Below are 19,667 nucleotides of genomic sequence, written 5' to 3' on the forward strand. Positions count from 1 at the left end.
GCCCCGGCAATGGAAGCAGTAGTCCACTGAGCCACCAGGCGCTGCCTCACAATGGGACGCCTGGAAACAGGTAGCAAGGAACGTATTCCGGTAATGCACCCACTGCGTAGTGTCCAGCTGTTTTCACACCCGCTGGACTCAAAGGCTTTTTGAAATGCTATAAATAAGAGTTTTAAAACATCTTAACAGTGAAAAACATTTTTTAACCTAGTGACTAAAAATCCCACGCTATTTCGAGCAATCAGAATCGTTCAAGAGAGTACTTCAACTGCTTATGTTCATTCGTTCAGTAGCACAATAAATCACTTCTCTAGCTTTGATAATTCCGCAGTAAGGCATTCAAATGACCCAACTAACTACACAGGTGTGATAACCCCTTGCTCCACCTTGAACCTGCGGTGCCGTGACTAAGCCTATTTGCGTGGCCTGTGGAAGTGGTCCTCTATGCCGGGACTTTTAATTTCGGATGATTCCTGACCTTTCATCACACCATGACCAAGGGACATTTTCGAACTCTATATTCTTGAGTTAGAGCACCATTGCTACTAAGGTAGCCCGAGGGGCGGGATAGCCTCTCTGCTCGCTTTAGAAAGAATCTTAACATACATTTTGTACTCTCTTACCGGACCTTGCTCGGTACGCCATGTTCCTTTTGTGCCCTTTCCTTAGGATGCGTAGAGCTGGGTTTCTGTAAACACTACCTCGAAATGTGCTTGCAGGTTCCATTCCCCTATATATGCCGCCACCTCGGTATCTCGGTCCCATCTGTGGGTGCCGGGGATAAGAATGCGGTCCGCGGTATCCGCAGAAAAAACTTGTGGGCAGAGGGGAAGGCCCGTCTAGAGCCCTCCTGCGCCTGCTAGCTGCTCGTGTTCCTCCTATGTAATTTGATTTCTTATTCTTTATTTATACCAATAAGCTCCGCAAGCGCTGCATGCAACACTAAGTTATTTATTATGCACGCGAAAAAGTGGCCAGGTCCACGGGTGCAGTTGGTAATAAAAAGGGGGAAGACCCGGTGTGGATCTCGGGCGATTGAAGCCACTCGGCAACACTACTAGCTACGCTCCCTTCCTGCCAAACGGAAATGCAGGCATCTGCTACTTTCTTTAAAAAATTTTTTTTATATAACTTGAGCGCTCTTACGCACAAAAAAAGGTTTGCTAGCACACGTACCTTGAACTTTTTTGGGAGATGCTGACGACGGCCGACGACGGCCTTGGAGCAGGAAGGCGGCCATGAGGAAACAAGCGGGAGGGGGCGGGAAAGGAGAGGCCGGGAGCTGACGAAAGGCGGCCATGAGGAAACAAGCGGGAGGGGGCGGGAAAGGAGAGGCCGGAGCAGGAAGGCGGGCATTAGAGAGAAGCGGGAGGGGGCGGGAAAGGGGGAGGAGAGAGCTGACGAAAGGCGGCCAGGGAGGAGAGAGCTGACGAAAGGCGGCCATGAGGAAACAAGCGGGAGGGGGCGGGAAAGGAAAGGCCGGAGCAGGAAGGCGGGCATTAGAGAGAAGCGGGAGGGGGCGGGAAAGGGGGAGGAGAGAGCTGACGAAAGGCGGCCAGGGAGGAGAGAGCTGACGAAAGGCGGCCATGAGGAAACAAGCGGGAGGGGGCGGGAAAGGAAAGGCCGGAGCAGGAAGGCGGGCATTAGAGAGAAGCGGGAGGGGGCGGGAAAGGGGGAGGAGAGAGCTGACGAAAGGCGGCCATGAGGAAAAACAAGGGAGGTGCCGGCAATGCCGGACCAGACACGGGGGCGTTCCCGGCGTCGCGTGACGTCGGCAAAAGCCAAAGAATCTCGGGAACGCCCCCGTGTCTGGTCCGGCATTGACGGACAGGCCCCTCGTCCAATGGCAAGGCTCCGTTTACGGAGCCAGCCAATCAATGACGAGGGCCGAACCAAAGCCACACTACTGTTCTCATCAGGTTTTCGCCTGCGCCGAAAAAGATGCGCAGAGCGCATCTTTTTGGCGAGGCAAAACCTAACAAGCATTTACAATGCAACGGTTTCGCCTTCGGAAAAGTTAGAGCTATTGGCATTGTAAATGACAAACTTTTTATTTATGTGTTGGTTTTGAACACAGATAAATATATGGCATTGTCATTTACAATGCCAATAGCTTACTCTGTCGCAAATGCGAGACGTATTGCATTTGCACACACACACACCCACACAAGAGCCCCACACACACACAAGAGCCCCCCACACACACACGAGGCCCACACACACACCACACAAGAGCCCCCTACACAGACCACACAAGAGCCCCCCCACACACCACACAAGAGCCCCCCCCACACACACACGCAAGAGCCCCCCCACACACACGCAAGAGCCCCCCACACACACGCAAGAGCCCCCCCCACACACACACAAGAGCCCCCCCCCACACACACACAAGAGCCCCCCACACACACGCAAGAGCCCCCCACACATGCAATAGACCCCCACACACGCAAAAGCCCCCACACACGCAAGAGCCCCCCACAGACACAAGAGCCCCCCACGCACACGCAAGATTCCCCCACACGCAAGAGCCCCCCACACACACGCAAGAGCCCCCCACACACACAAGAGCCCCCCACACACAAGAGCCCCCCACACACAAGAGCCCCCCACACACAAGAGCCCCCCACACACAAGAGCCCCCCACACACAAGAGCCCCCCACACACACGCAAAGAGCTCCCCAAACACACGCACAGAGCCCTCCGCTCGATTTGCATCAGGTGTGAGGCTCCTGACTGCTGACAGCCAGGAGACTCCAACAAAAGGAGGCTTATGACCTGCTATAGGCATTGTAAATGACAATGCCATTTATTTATGTTTTAAAAACAAAAGCATAAATAAAAATAATGTCATGAGCAATGCCAATAGCTCTAACTTTAAGAATGCCGAGACCATTGCATTGTAAATGCTTGTTCCCTTTTGGCGGCATCTATGTAATTGGTACACAAGCTCCTCCCGCTGCCAGTATTAGAATAAACCCTGTGGATTGAATGGGCATGAAGTCTCATCTCTCCTTTCACCTACCTGACCTTGTGTGATTTGAATGTAGGGGCGCTGTATTGTACAACGCTTAAAACCCCAATATTCCTAATCTGGCGCTTTTCAAAACCACCAGACACAATGAACGCACCTGAACGCCTTGAAGTGAACCACTTTGCAGGATGAGCTATGAAGGAACTTGATCCCGTCACCGGGAGGAGGATGTATGGTCAGTCGGGATGCCCTATGGTCCAGGTTTGGCACGTTCCAGGAATGGAAGTCCATCACTACAGCGCTGTCATCAGGGACATTTTAAGGATTTTGGGGGCTCTGGGCCAAACGTATTTTTGGGGACCCTGTTTGGAACATCTTGGATTTATGATCCAGTTTCAGGTAGTTCGTGCCCTCTTTGGCCAGATCACTGACAGTGCACAGGGGCACTCGTCCAAATTCAAAATGTGTGTTTATATGTAATATTCGGAGACAGTGAGGTGTATTTAGAATATCGTAACATAGCAGCAGCTCACACATAAGAGGGTGCAGTGGGTTCGGTTTCACATCTCAGGGGGTTCAGTGGTACTGATCCCCCACGAGCTCCAGGGAATTGTGGGTCCCAGGCTTCCTTAAGTAGTCTTCAGGCTTATGGACCGATAGCATGAGGGAGTCTCCGAGACACAGAGGGTGAAAGCGAATGAGAGCAAAAGAGTGAGGAAGAGAGGTAGGGAGAGAGGGGGTACGGAGAGTGTGAGGGAAGAAGAGAGGAAGGGAGGGGGGCAGGGGAGAGAGGGAGGGGCGGAGGGAGAGAGGGAGAGATGGAGAGAGGGGGAGAGAGAGAGAGGGAGGGAGAGAGGGAGAGCGAGAGGGAGAGAGGGGGTACAGAGAGGGGGGTACGGAGAGTGTGAGGGAGGAAGAGAGGAAGGGAGGCAGGGGGGAGAGAGGCAGGGAGAGAGGGAGGGAGAGAGGGAGGGAGGGACGGAAGGGGGGAGGTAGAGGGAGAGATGGAGAGAGGGAGGGAGGGAGAGAGAGAGGGAGGGACGGGGGAGAGAGGAAGGCAGCGAGGGGGAGAGAGGGAGGCAGCGAGGGAGAGAGAGGGAGGGACAGAGAGGGAGGGGGCGGGACAGAGAGGGAGGGAGAGAGGAAGGCAGGGAGGGAGAGAGGGATGGACGGAGGAAGGTAGAGAGACGAAGGGTGGTAGAGAGAGGGACGGACGGAGAGAGGGAGGGATGGAGAGAGGTAGTGAGGGAGAGAGGGAGTGAGGTGGGGTGGGAGGTGGAGAGGGAGGGAGGTGTTGAGAGAGGGGGACTGGAGAGAGGAATGGAAGAAAAGAGGGACGGAGGGAGGAAAGGAGGGAGGGAGGGGAGGGAGAGGGAGGGAGGAAGAAAGGGAGGGAGGAAGAAAGGGAGCGAGAGAGGAAAGGAGGGAGGGATGATGAGTAGGAGGGACAAAGAGAGGCAGGGAGGGAGGCTGGGAGGGAGAGAGGAAGGAGGGAGGGAGAGAGAGGGGGAGACGAAGGGAGGGAAGAAAAGAGTTAGGGAGGGAGAGGAAGGGATGGAGAGAGAGTAAGAAAAAGAAAGAAGGAGAAATAGCAATGAAGTGAGAGGGGAGATAAAGTGAGAACGAAAAAAAGAACAAGAGCTAAAGAGAAAGGAGAAAAAGCAGAATGGAAAGGGGTGAGAGTAAGAGAGAGAGAGACACACATGTAGAGCAGGAGCGAGACAATGTGAGAGACCGAAAGAGAGGGAGCACGAGAGCGAGCGAGCAGGAAACAGGCAAAATAAGAGAGATGAAGAGCTAGAGAGGGAGAGAAGAGACGCAGAGAGAGGGGAGTAGACTCTGTGTACCTTGTGAGAGAGAGGGGCAAGTAGACGTCACCAACAGCAGAGCTGACGCTCCCCCCTGGGTCGGTAGGTACTCACACGGGTCAGCGTGAGAGGCACAGCCTTGCAAGCGCTATGTTACACAGTCTAACTAACTACAAAACAAAGCGCTATGTTACAAAGTCCAACTAAATACAAAACAAAGCGCTATGTTACATGGTCTAACTAAATACAAAAGTAAGCGCTATGTTACACAATCTAATTAAATAGAAAACAAAGCGTTATGTTACACAGTCTAGCCAAATAAGAAACAAAGCGCTACGTTACAAAGTTCAACTACATACACAACAAAGCGCTATGTTACACACTCTAGCCAAAGTCAAAACAAATTGTTTAAGGAAAACGAATCTGACATTAAAATCACCCGTGAAAAAGAGAAAGGAATGCTAAGAAAGGGTCCGACCAGAAATGCAGTTTAAGCTAGACCCCCCACGAAGCACTGACATTTCACAATAGCACTGACTGTAAGAAAGGGAGCGAGAGAGGAAAGGAGGGAGGGATGATGAGTAGGAGGGACAAAGAGAGGCAGGGAGGGAGGCTGGGAGGGAGAGAGGAAGGAGGGAGGGAGAGAGAGGGGGAGACGAAGGGAGGGAAGAAAAGAGTTAGGGAGGGAGAGGAAGGGATGGAGAGAGAGTAAGAAAAAGAAAGAAGGAGAAATAGCAATGAAGTGAGAGGGGAGATAAAGTGAGAACGAAAAAAAGAACAAGAGCTAAAGAGAAAGGAGAAAAAGCAGAATGGAAAGGGGTGAGAGTAAGAGAGAGACACACATCTAGAGCAGGAGCGAGACAATGTGAAAGAGAGACCGAAAGAGAGGGAGCACGAGAGCGAGCGAGCAGGAAACAGGCAGAATAAGAGAGATGAAGAGCTAGAGAGGGAGAGAAGAGACGCAGAGAGAGGGGAGTAGACTCTGTGTACCTTGTGAGAGAGAGGGGCAAGTAGACGTCACCAACAGCAGAGCTGACGCTCCCCCCTGGGTCGGTAGGTACTCACACGGGTCAGCGTGAGAGGCACAGCCTTGCAAGCGCTATGTTACACAGTCTAACTAACTACAAAACAAAGCGCTATGTTACAAAGTCCAACTAAATACAAAACAAAGCGCTATGTTACATGGTCTAACTAAATACAAAAGTAAGCGCTATGTTACACAATCTAATTAAATAGAAAACAAAGCGCTATGTTACACAGTCTAGCCAAATAAGAAACAAAGCGCTATGTTACAAAGTTCAACTACATACACAACAAAGCGCTATGTTACACACTCTAGCCAAAGTCAAAACAAATTGTTTAAGGAAAACGAATCTGACATTAAAATCACCCGTCAAAAAGAGAAAGGAATGCTAAGAAAGGGTCCGACCAGAAATGCAGTTTAAGCTAGACCCCCCACGAAGCACTGACATTTCACAATAGCACTGACTGTGTGCCGTGTTAGCATCCAAACAAACGGACGAGTTGAAGCATCGAGGGGGGGGGGGGCAGGGGGGCATGACTGGTGATGGAATGTGGGTGCCGCATGATTCACAAGGTCAACAACACACCCACTGCCCGTGCGGTTAGCAGCTTGGCAGGCCTCTGCAGAACGTCTCAGAAAAATAAGGACCCCGCTCAGGCTAATCTTAAAAGCAACATATGCTCTGATCTCTGCTCTGTCTCTGCCTGTGAAGTGGCGTGATCTGTAAAAACGGAACTAGGCCCGCACAGTGTAGTACAGACCAGCGTGTACAACCAAAGGAAGTCTTTTTGAGAAGCTGGTAAAATAACGAAGCGGAGATGCTCAAGACTCCCCACGATGAAAATAAGGAAATTATAGCGTCAGTAGCGGAGGGGGGACAGGAAAGGAACCACTCACCTGGACTTCCTCGGCTGGCCGGCCCTCCGCTCCTGTCCGGTTAGCCCCCCACCCTCGCCCGCTTCTTCCTCCTTCCAAGTGAGGCGGCCGGGGTGGCAGCGCTGCAGGCCAGTCCCGCCTCGCTTCACCCGGGTGCTGCGGGAGTTCCTCTCTGGGCTCCCAGTCTGCTGTCACCCGGCCGGGAGCAGCGCAGACTTCCAGCGCTCGCCGTGGCTCCTCTTCTCGCGCTGGGCGGCGGGGGGGGGCGGGCACTTCCGGCCGGCCGCGCTAGGATTGGCCGGCCGGCTGAAGAAACCCCCGGGCGGGACGGGATACCAATATTTGTGAGGACACGGGGGGGGGGCGGGAGAGGACGAGGGGGCGGGCGGGAGAGGACGAGGGGGGCGGGAGAGGACGAGGGGGGCGGGAAAGGACACGGACGTCGGGAGGGAGGAGGGAAACGTGGAAACGTGGGGACGGCGGGAGGAGGGACACAAGGCAGGACAGCAGCAAACACGGCCCGGCCGGACCAGACACGGGGGCGTTCCCGGCGTCGCGTGACGTCGGCAAAAGCCAAAGAATCTCGGGAACGCCCCCGTGTCTGGTCCGGCATTGACGGACGCCTCTCTGTTCCAATGGCTAGCCTCCATTTATGGAGCTAGCCAATGAAGCAGAGAGGCGTGTTCAAGTCACCCATACTAGAAACTACAGATTTCTCTGGAGGAGGAGCCTAACGGCTCCGCCCCCCAGCGAAACCTAAAAAGCAGGGAACTGAGATAGACCAGAAAGATCCACTCATCAGCAAGGGACTGACTCGAAGTCCACTCTTAGTAGTATTGTATGGAATGCGGTCTGTAAAAAACAGCTAAAGCAGTCTGTAGTTCGATCGCAAAACAATTAATTGGCCCACTGTTTAGGAAACCATTAGGATAGGTCCGCTAAAGGCAGTCTCCAGCATTTTGGACATTGCAGGCCCATGTAAGGAGACCTGCTGTCTATTGAAGGACATCCATGGGGCATGCTGGCAATGAATATGCAGTCCCATGTCTGTCCCTGTGCTTTCTCCTCAATGCGCAGGTAACTGTTGGGGGACATGTAAATTGTGCCAGTTTTGATCAATTCTAAATTGCACATGTTTGTGCCTTATAGAATTGTAAAACTTGACGAATCGTAGGCTGTGGCTAACATCAAATTCACACATAAAAGACATAAAAAAACTGCTGACATTGTATATCTTAATCTGATTAAACAGAAACCTCTGGGATTGGAGATGACATTCATCACTCTTCAAAAGGTCATAATGGGCTAGAATTAACACAGGGTTTCACATTATGCAAAACAGAGGGGAAAAAACGGTGCGAGTCTGAGCCTTTGATACGAAATCGAAGAGGTGTATACAGTACAGTAATATCAGACGATTGAAAGGCAATCACTGGCCAACAAGCAGCATCCACAAATCAATATTTTGATCATCTCTAAGCAGAGTTTGAGGAGATGGAAATAATTTGAAAAATGAACAGTAGTCTGACTTTATTCCAGACAGTCTCCATCTAGGTTCATAGTTAACATTGCGTATAACCGAGCCTCGTGGTATTATTTTAAACATAACAAGCAGTGGCTTACTATTGTTTAAATAAAAGATTCTACATTTGAAATGATTTTTAAAAAAAAATTTAAATGGAAAAATCAACTGAACTTTCCCACATAACGATCAGACCACAAAGAGCTGTTCTTACAATACATACATCTAGTAATTCCTTCTGGGTTTCTTCAAGTTTTATCTTCCACCTGCCCTCTTCCTCTTCAACACTACTCTGTAGCCTCTGCAAAATGCCCTCCTACAAAAAATGATTAGAGTTTAATAATAGATAAAATATGTTTGAAATAAATCAATATGAGCAATTGTTAAGTGGTACCGTTTCTGCCAACACAGACTTGTATTTTTCACTTTCAAGCTGTAGTAACACATGTACTTCCTCAGCTTCTTTCAGCCTCTGCTCCATCACCTACATGAAAAAGACAACACATTTGTTAATGCATTGTACATCACATATGTAGAATGGTCTCAATAAAGCAGATATTAAAGCAATGATGGGCATGCCATACAAATCAATGCTTCTCAGTTCAATCAGATAAAATAAAAATGTAATATCTGTTAGCTCGACCCGATCACTTAGGCACCGCTTAAAAGGATAATGTTCCTGTTTTGCAGAGGCAGGGGACAGCATATGTGAGAAAGGACAATTTTTGCCATCCTAACAGTCACGCCAAGAGTTTTTTAAAAAAAAGAAATACTCTGTGAAGATTAATTTGTGACTGAAGCTTTCGGAAATGTTATTACTCTGGGAAGACTAGGAGATGATCCCACTGTTTATAAGTTGTACAGTATGCCTTGGTTATGTACATTCTAATGTTATGAGTCTTAGTCTAAATAATCTGTTTGATAAATCCAAGTTGTATGGGGAATAAGGATTGGGATTTTATATTCACACGTTTATGAGATACCGAAACGTCTCAATGGTAAGTGCATGGTGTGGATGCTCGATTTGTTAAGGGTTCTTCATTTTAGTGCAAGGTGAAGGGCTGAGAGAAAGCAGACAATAGAAGACTCTTGTCTAAGGGCTCAAAGAATATGTGGTCATTAATCATCTATCCAAACAAGCTCTTTATGGGATACCAATGGATTAAACATGAGATAAATAGGGGTATCTCTTTTAATGGTTTCCCATATTTTTTTTTACACTTGATGGGGTCAGATTCTAATTTTACATGGGTGTGATCACAGTCTAAGGACATAAGGGGCTCAAAGAACATAACAGAAAAGGAGAAATCTTTAAACTTTTCAATATGTGCAGGGATCAGAGGGGCAGTCATGACCTGTTAATACGTGACTGACGGGAAATAAGCATTCAGCATCATTAACACGTAAGCTTTTCTTCCTTTCTCTGTGAAATCCATACATTAGTTTACAGCTTCCGTTTGAGGAGGCCCCACTGAGTTATTTTCAAGATTAATGTGAACTTTAATGAAGTCATGTATACCATGGAAGGTAGACGCATGTAGGAGGGGATGCTTCTCAGACAGTGATGAGCAACCAGAAGCTTTTTATTTTTGTTACTTGTTGGCACTCCTCTTTATGAATTTACTTTATCTCTATGAAGATCATACATAACCTTAGTCTCAAAGAATAAAATCCTTCTGTAGATTAAACACTTTAGAATTTTCGCAGCTCCGTCTCAAACCATTATCGTGGAAAGTGCCTGCAGGTGCAAGACCCTGCCCTACTGTTGCAACAGAAGATCTTCCCGAATGGGCAGCCTGATCTGAGAACAAATGCTCAAGCTCAAGTGTTCAGGATACCATACTCTTTGTGCCCAGTCCAGAGTCTCTAGAAAGACTTGATCTGTGTTGGTCCTGAACTTCTTGAGGATTCTGGGAAGAGGGGGGATTGTCAGAAATGCATGCAGGAGTCCCGAATTCCAATCTAAGTGGAAAGTGTGTCCTAGCAAGAGCTGCTTTGGAAACATTCATGCTCAAAACTGCTGAGATTGTGCGTTCTTGGCAGTGGCGAACAGATGGAGCCAAAGATTCTCCCTATTCTTGGAAGATATCTTGTGCCTCCCGATGCAGATTCCATTTGTGATATGCACAAATGGAATTTGTGTGCCCTGGCTTTCAATGAGTGCGCCGGGTGTGTGCAACCAGAAAGATGTTCTGGCGTTCCAGCCATGTTCAGAAGCACTGGGCCTCCTGGCCTAAAATTCATGACCCCACTCCATCCTGTTTGTTGCAGTACCACATGGCAGTAGTGCTGTCCATTAACACCTAAACCAGGCTTCCTCTGATGGAAGGGAGGAAGGGTTTCAATGCCAAGTGGATGGCCCTCTGCTTGAGAAGGTTGATATGAGACAGAGATTCTGCCAGAGACCTGATGCCTCTGATCTCCACCTCTCCCAGATGGATGCCCCAACCCAAAGGTGACACACTGTCACTACTACCAGCTCCATTTGGGGGAGGGAGAGGGGTCTGTCACTGACCCAATCGCGGTTCGTCAGCCACCACTGCAGATCTTTTGCAGTTTCCTTTGCAATCTGGACCAGGTCGGAGAGAATCCTCTGGTGCTGTACCAACTGGGACCTCTGATCCCACTGTGGAGATTGCATGTGTCATTAGGCATGCTTCACAAACAGGATACAGAAGGTCATGAGACCCAACAGCCTCAGAGTCCATCTCACCAAACTCCTGGTTGACACAGTGGGATCCTAGCTCTAATGTCCCGACTCTTCGCTCCGGAGAATAGATGCAAAACTGCCCTGTGTCCAGAATAACTCCAATGAAAGAGCTTCGGAGAAGGAGTCAGGTGTGACTTCAGTATGTTGATAGTGAACCCCATGAGTGCAAAAGGTTTGTCTTCCTCCATCTGGAGGTGGGCGACAAATGCCTGGGTGAGCTCTTCTTCACCAGCCAGTCATCGAGGTAGGGGGAAAAACTAACTCCTGACGTCCAAAAATATGTTGCAACCATCACTTTTGTGAACACCTGGAAAGCACTGATACAGCCGAAGTAGAGCACAGCAAACTGGAAGTGTTTGTGGCATACAATGAACTGCAAGTAATGCCTGTGAGCTTGCAGGTCAGGGATGGATGAAGAAATGTGCGTCCTGCAAGACCAACGCTACCATCCAGTCCCCATGGCAGAAGAAACCAAGGTGGGCATTTTGAATTTTTCTTTCAGCAGAAAGGTATTGCGAGGGTGCAGAGACAGTATTAGGTGGGTATCTGTCCTTTTTATGCACCAGATATTAGAGGAATAACAACAACGTTCTAATTCTGTTACCCTCTCCATAGCCCCTTTGGCCAACGGAGTCTGCACTAACAAAACAGATGGTCCTCGGTCTGCCGTTCTGGGGATGGTGGCATGGGCAGAGAGGATTCTACAAATTGGAAGGCATACCCCTCTGCACAATTTGGAGCACTCACTTGTCAGAGGTTATTTTGTTTTATTCGGGGCAGGTGGTGCTTGAGCCTGTCGCTAACGGGATGGCTGTGCTGGGTGGAGGGCGCACTAAAGCAGCTTGGAAGCTACAGCAGGTGAGGGGCAGGGGACTCGATAGTGCGCTGGGCATGGATCCTGTGCCCACTGCAGAAATAATGCACAGCTGGAAACTCGAGGAGGAAATTGATTCCAAGATCATGGCAAAGGAGTTGGTGCATACCAACCTCTTGAAATAATATCATGCTTCGGCGGTGAAGGGATAGATGGTCGGGAGCTATACCCCTTTTTGATGAGGAGCCTAGCTTTTTTAGCCCACTGGTATGGAATTGGAAATAAACTGGTGTTGCCAAACTGAATGGAAACCAATGTTGATTATGGTTGATTTAATGGACTACTATTTAGCCTTGGTTGGTTTGTAAAGTTGATATTCGCCCTGGTCACTGATCAAGTACCTGTGAGGACTGTACATTGAAATGTCTCTCAACACTGCTCACATGTACGCTGTGATTTGTTCAGATTTTGACCTTTTTGATTTGCTGAAATGCGTAGTAAATGATCTATTAAAAAAAAAGTTGAAATTATAGGCACTGTCTCAGATCTGAGAAAATCCCTAATTGCAGTTACCTCCATGTGAGACAATCCTCCATAAGTCTGCAGTTCCTGTTACCAGATTCCTCATTTCAATGTAGAGGTAATAACTCAAATCTTGCAAATGATTTTATGAACAGGATGCTAATGGTATTGAGCAACCTGGTGCACACATATGTATGTGGCTTTAGTGGGACTGGTAACTAAACAAAGTCAGGAAACTTCAAAATATGTTGCTTGAGATAGAAACAAGTGAAATGCCTTATTGCTAGTGCAACACTTGATACATAGAAGGCCTTCAATGTTCCCAAAGTTTCTTGTGTAATGTTTTGGAGTAAAACAATCAGGCCAAATTGATAAACTGGTTCACAGTCATATGTGCTAGGCCTTTGGAACAACTCAAATTGAAGGGCTAGATCTCAGATGCCTTTTATTTCCAAAGAAGAAGCAGACCATACCATACTGAAAGGATTCAGGTGACCTGCAAAGAGTGAACAGAGTCTCCTGTACATGTCAACAGATGAATCAGTACTGAGACTCTAAGTTAATGGAAATTTTCAAGGAATTTTGTGATTTAAAACAAGTTAATGAAAAATCACTATCTCTTTTGCAAAGGTGGTTAGGAAAGCCCCCCTCCATTTTGGCACTCGAATGTCAAAAAGTAACAATTGTAATCTGTTGGCAAATCAAATCACAAAACTAGGTGCAGACGCTTAAAGTAAATCTGAATGCGGTAGACACAACAAGAAAGGTAAGACAGTCCTCCTAAAATGATATTTATTAAGATGTTATTATGTTGTACAAAATACCTAAAACTCATTTTAGCTTTCAAGACCCTTCATTAAGGTGGAAGAAACTCAAACTACTACTGAGCTTGGGTTCCCTACCGAACACTCTGCACAATATGCAGAGGTATCTTTACGCGTGGGAAGGTACAACCAGGTTTTCCTAACATATTTAAACAATACTGCACTTCAATGGTAGGAGTAATTATTCAGTTGGTCTACGAAACAGAGAAGAATTCCTCATCACGTTAAAAATACTAATATTGGTTTAAAAACCCTTTAAAAACATACTGCATGGAGCGAGGTACACACATATCTGCTCTATACAATATTATCAAAGAGGAAAACGTATGCAGTAAAATGTGTTCCTAATAAGTTGCTTTTTCCGATGCGAGAACAACTGCACTGCACTATCTTGTGAAATTATTGCAGGTTGGAGCATTTCCTCTCATGGCTACAGCCATGTTTAACACATACCTTTAATGAAATAACAAACATCAAGAGAATATTTTTTTCAAGAGGGATGTGATTTTCAGCAAATTGGAATACAAATATGGTAAGGCCTGTTAATTAAATACATTCAAAGACTAATTTACTTGTTTTGGTAACATCACAGTCACCATTTACTCGCTCTGAACAGTACTATCTCATCGAATAACATAGGTAAGTTAGCACTAAATAGTGCATCTATGAGTTTCTTCTCCTAAGAAAATGGGTGTTTCACTTTTAAAATAGTAGTAGGGCCAGCTTCTCATTTGTTGCATAAAGGGTTAAAGTCTTGCGAAATCAAAGACTCTGCAATTCAGTATTTTTCCTCAAGCATCTGCTGGCTATAGGGTAGGTACAGGATGAATCACCATTACTATCCTCTATCGAAGTAAGTGGATCAAATTTAGATTCATATTTCAAGTGAACACATAAATCCTGAAGGGGAGGATAGAAAATGAGACTTCTAGGTCAATCTATGACTGGATGGTCAGGGTACACTTACCACTATGGTGGTGAAGTGGAGATGAAGAAACAGAATCAGCATCACAAAAGCAAGCCAGACACGAAGAACATATCGCATTCCAAGAGAACATATTTATTAGCACTGAGCAAACCACCTGTGGTACTGGAAAGGAGCCGGTAGTGGGAGATGAGTATGAAATTGGCCCCTTCATACTCCCAAGCTGCAGAAACAGGCTTGGTAAGTACCACAGAAACAAGTGCAAAAGGGTGCTTTTGAGCCATCAAAGGTTATACCAGTCAGCTCCATGAATGTTTCAGCTGATCTGCTTGGGCTATGGAGGATCCTGCTCCAAACTGTATGCCTCTTGTTAAACAGTCCCTTAAGCTGACACGATAAATGTCAAGTTTAAATGTCTTCTACAAAATATCTCAAGCCTACAATTGCAAGCACCTCATACCGCAGTCATGAAACTAGAGTGACAATGGGGTTTGAGACAAAGCTCTTTGGAAGCAGGTTTGTCTCAACAACAGAATGGACCAGGCTTGAGTCAACCACAGCAGGGGTCCAAGACTTCTCACCTCGACCAATGTAAACAACTGTAATCCCACAATCTCGCCCATCCACTGACCTAAGACTGTTGTACAGCAGACCCTACAAACCTATGTAGCAAAGGATCTCGGTCAACTTGCTTTTGACTTGTGTCAAAAAGAACTATTAGGTACATGCATCAATGTATGCTTTTGCAATTCCTTAATTGCGATTATTAAGGAATCGCAATTAAGGAATTGCAAAAGCCTATGCATGTAGGAATCTCTATAAAATTAGCGATTCCCACACATTCCTCAATTGCGAGTCACAATTAAGGAATGAATGGGAGATTGCACACGCAATTTGCGAGTACCAATAAGTACTCGCAATTACGAGTGTACAAGGGTGTCGGAGGATCGACTGCAAAGACTTAAGGAGTGACTTTACTCATCAACACCTGTGCCACTAGGCATTCAGAAGTAGGGTGACTTGTCAGAAATTCGGGGTCATCTGGGGCCGGCTTATGTCAGCTGGCAACAGGTCAAGTGACCGGAGGGCCTGAGCACAACGTGGACCAATTGGCCAGAAGGGGGCATGTAAGAGTCTCGTTCAATGGCAATATTGGTCACCTTAGTTTGTGACTGTTAATCAAGCACCTCTGCTGTCCTTCGCTTCTGTGAAAGAGGCACTTACTTCCATTGGTGGCCCAGGTTGAGAGTCTTTCTCAGTATGGCGATATATCTAGCCATCTGGCATTTTTATACTCCAGGTGCAATCCATCATCACTATAGTGATTGGGTAGCAGGTTACTCATTACCTCATCATCAGTGTCGTGGGAAACACTATGCCTACCCTGAACCACATGAGAGTGGAGTTGAAACCATGTTAGGCCTCCTGCCTCTTATAGTGGCATTGGGCAAGAGGCTGAGGATTTGAGTCTGGCTGCAATCTGATTATTTGCACCATAGTGATCTCATAGTGAGACACAGGTCTAGAAAGAGACAACAGCTCACATACAGGTTTCAGGATCAGGTCCTGGGTTGGTGAAGTCAGCATGAGTGACAGAATGGAAACGGCTGGTGAAGAAGCAGGAACCTGTGAAGGAACTGGCCCAGACATGGGTATCATGGGATTTAATTGCGCAGGTAGGTCGGTTGGACCTGGAAGTATTTGAATAAGCTTTTTTTGCTTTGGAAATCGTGGCACTCCAAGACCAAATGTGGGACCAGATTGGAGTCTGAAGGCACTTCTGGGGTATGACCTTTTTACTTACATCCTGGCATCTTCTCATCTAATTTTGAGTGGCATGATGGGATAAGTCCCATTTGCCCTTCTTGCACTTATGATGAGTCTTCAAGTTTGACTTTCCACAAGACAGAGAACTGGACTTCACGTGGGAATGACTCCTTGAACCGGATCATGAACGGTGCCGCGACTTGGAGTGGGATCTGTTTTACAATTCTGACTTTGGCACTATAGAGTTTTGCCTTCTGCTCCCCGATTGCCTTCAGGTGCATGGGGACTCATTTATCACACAAGTCATGAACCCTTGCACCAAAAGGCACACACTTTGCAGGTCTAATTGCGAGTTCAGCTTCCTGTAGTCACTTCATCACTTGAATCTTGTTTTTGGCCAAGCGATTGTTACTGACACACTGCATGAGCTTATTTTTTTTAAAGTCATCAGAAAGCAGGCAACATTGGGAACAGAGTCCAGCGTAATGCCAAAGGACACAGAAAGAGAGGAACGTTCATCAGCTTGTAATGGTGCATATATATGCTTAGTTTCCATCACTTTCGAGGTAGAACAGAATCACCAAGTAGCAACATGGCACCACTTACTGGCAAGTGGGAGCACTACTGAGAAAAGTCTCTGAACCCAGTTTGGTGCCTGTGGATATTGTTAAGGCACAGAATCTGCAGGTAGAAGTATCAATCGGAAACTTAAATCTACTAGGCTTTATTAGGACTCTTGAAGCACAAGTTACTACTTGTGTAACGATATATCTGTAAGAGACATTAGTTAGTGATAGATTCCTTACCTTAGAATATCCCCAGGCGTCAGACTGGATCCGGAAAGTTTTGCGACACAGTACCCTTGCGCGTCGGTAGGCGTCGTCTGCGGCTCCGCGTCCGTCGTCGGCGTCGTGGGCGCCGTGATGACGTCGGAGTACTTAGACGGCGCCTCCGCGTGCTGACGTCAGTTCTTAGCCACAGCTTTTCCGCGCCAGAAGCGCAGAGCCATGACAAAAACCGACACTGGTGCCATGAAACTAGGGCCCTGAAAGGGGATGACCTTAACCCTAGATATCGGTTCGCAGAACGGAGAGGATGGGTGGGTCGGTAAGGAATCTATCACTAACTAATGTCTCTTACAGATATATCGTTACACAAGTAGTAACTTGTGCATCTGAAAGAGACACGTTAGTGATAGATTCCTTACCTTAGAATAGATACCCCAGCAATACCATCCCCGTGGTGGTGGGCCTGCGAACCAATACTTACACCAGAAAGTCCTGGAGAACGGAGCGGCCAAAGTAGCCGTCTCTCCGGACTTGACTGTCCAGGCAGTAGTGCCTAGCAAACGTGTGCAACGAGGCCCAGTGGCGTAACAAAACATGAGGGGGGCCCCCCTGCAAACTACATGGAGGGGGCCCCCCTCCCATTCTCCGTGCCAGTCTAGAGCTCTCAGGCCAACGACCCGCCATACTGCAGGGGATGCGGGGCGATTGTTATGCCACTGTCACCAATACAGCCGTTATAAGTAACACTTACCTTGCATCCTTCTCCTCTCTGCCTTGCACCCTTCTCCCCCGCCGCCTTGCACCCTTCTCTACCCTGCATCCTTCTCCCCTCTGCCTTGCACCCTTTTCCCCTCTGCCTTGCACCCATCTCCCCTCTGCCTTGCACCCATCTCCCCTCTGCCTTGCACCCATCTCCCCTCTGCCTTGCACCCTTCTCACCTCTGCCTTGCACCCTTCTCCCCCTCCGCCTTGCACCCTTCTCTACCTTGCACCCTTCTCCTCTCTTCCTTGCACCCTTCTCCCCTCTGCCTTTCACCCTTCTCCCATCTGCCATGCACCCTTCTCCCCCTCCGCCTTGCACCCTTCTCTACCTTGCACCCTTCTCCTCTCTGCCTTGCACCCTTCTCCCCTCTGCCTTGCACCCTTCTCCCCTCTGCCTTGCACCCTTCTCCCCTCTGCCTTGCACCCTTCTCCCCTCCACCTTGCACCCTTCTCCCCTCCGCCTTGCACCCTTCTCCCCTCCGCCTTGCACCCTTCTCCCCTCCGCCTTGCACCCTTCTCCCCTCCGCCTTGCACCCTTCTCCCCTCTGCCTTGCACCCTTCTCCCCTCTGCCTTGCACCCTTCTCCCCTCCGCCTTGCACCCTTCTCCTATCTGCCTTGCACCCTTCTCCTATCTGCCTTGCACCCTTCTCCCCTCCGCCTTGCACCCTTCTCCCCTCCGCCTTGCACCCTTCTCCTCTCTACCTTGCACCCTTCTCCCCCTCCGCCTTGCACCCTTCTCTACCTTGCACCCTTCTCCTCTCTTCCTTGCACCCTTCTCCTCTTTGCCTTGCACCCTTCTCTTCTTTGCCTTGCACCCTTCTCTTCTCTGCCTTGCATCCTTCTCTTCTCTGCCTTGCACCCTTCTCCTCTTTGCCTTGCACCCTTCTCCTCTTTGCCTTGCACCCTTCTCCTCTTTGCCTTGCACCCTTCTCCTCTTTGCCTTGCACCCTTCTCCTCTTTGCCTTGCACCCTTCTCCTCTTTGCCTTGCACCCTTCTCCCCTCCGCCTTGCACCCTTCTCCTATCTGCCTTGCACCCTTCTCCCCTCCGCCTTGCACCCTTCTCCTCTCTACCTTGCACCCTTCTCCGCCTTGCACCCTTCTCTACCTTGCACCCTTCTCCTCTCTTCCTTGCACCCTTCTCCTTTTTGCCTTGCACCCTTCTCCTCTGTGCCTTGCACCCTTCTCTTCTCTGCCTTGCACCCTTCTCCTCTTTGCCTTGCACCCTTCTCCTCTTTGCCTTGCACCCTTCTCCTCTCTGCCTTGCACCCTTCTCCTCTCTGCCTTGCACCCTTCTCCTCTCTGCCTTGCACCCTTCTCCCCTCTGCCTTGCACCCTTCTCCTCTCTGCCTTGCACCCTCTCCCCCCTCTGCCTTGCACCCTTCTCCCCCTCTGCCTTGCACCCTTCTCCCCCTCTGCCTTGCACCCTTCTCCCCCTCTGCCTTGCACCCTTCTCGGCCCCCCATTTCCCTCTCCCTGCGGACGCCCATGGTGTGTTCTAACAAGCGTGCTTACCTGAGGGCACCATTTTGCTGCCTCGTCCCTTCTCATGTGAGCTTTGCCCTGGAGAATACTCTGTCTGGGGGCCCCCACTCCCACCCTTGTCAGGGTCCCGAGCACTGCTCTGTGCTGTCTCTTGCTCTTGCTCTCTGAGGCCCCCATCCTTGTCCCTGTCTTCTCTTCTCTTGTGGGTGGGCCCCTCACCCCATCCTTGTCCCTGTCTCTTCTTGTCCCTGTCTCTTCTCTTCTCTTGTGGGGTGGAGCCCCCACCCCATCCTTATCCCTGTCTCTTCTCTTCTCTTGTGGGTGGGCCCCCCACCCCATCCTTGTCCCTGTCTCTTCTTGTCCCTGTCTCTTCTCTTCTCTTGTGGGGTGGAGCCCCCACCCCATCCTTGTCCCTGTCTCTTCTCTTCTCTTGTGGGGTGGGCCCCCCACCCTCTCTTCTCTTCTCTTGTGGCGTGGGCCCCCCACCCCATCCTTGTCCCTGTCTCTTCTGTTCTCTTGTGGGTGGGCCCCCCACCCCATCCTTGTCCCTGTCTCTTCTCGGATGGGGGCCTGTCCCTGTCTCTTCTCTTCTCTTCTCTTGTGGGGTGGGCCCCCCACCCCATCCTTGTCCCTGTCTCTTCTGTTCTCTTGTGGGTGGGCCCCCCACCCCATACTTGTCCCTGTCTCTTCTCAGATGGGGGCCTGTCCCTTTCTCTTCTCTTCTCTTCTCTTGTGGGGTGGGCCCCCCACCCCATCCTTGTCCCTGTCTCTTCTCGGATGGGGGCCTGTCCCTGTCTCTTCTCTTCTCTTGTGGGGTGGGCCCCACACCCCATCCTTGTCCCTGTCTCCTCTCTTCTCTTGTGGGG

General features: G+C 49.0%; 1 protein-coding gene across 16 annotated transcripts in view; it reads right to left on the minus strand.

The window, feature by feature from the left end:
• Window positions 1–19,667, minus strand: part of KTN1 (kinectin 1) — a 467,921-nt gene that overhangs the window by 76,295 nt on the left and 371,959 nt on the right. For all 16 annotated transcript variants that reach the window (XM_086937462.1, XM_086937458.1, XM_086937457.1 and 13 more), the window contains 2 exons: window positions 8,600–8,689; window positions 8,429–8,521 (listed from right to left, as the gene is read on the minus strand). In XM_086937462.1, coding sequence (XP_086793588.1) covers window positions 8,429–8,521; window positions 8,600–8,689 — 183 coding nt within the window. The remainder of the gene's footprint in view (window positions 1–8,428; window positions 8,522–8,599; window positions 8,690–19,667) is intronic.

Source organism: Lissotriton vulgaris, chromosome 9, assembly GCF_964263255.1.
Source record: "Lissotriton vulgaris chromosome 9, aLisVul1.2, whole genome shotgun sequence".
Taxonomy (NCBI): domain Eukaryota; kingdom Metazoa; phylum Chordata; class Amphibia; order Caudata; family Salamandridae; genus Lissotriton; species Lissotriton vulgaris.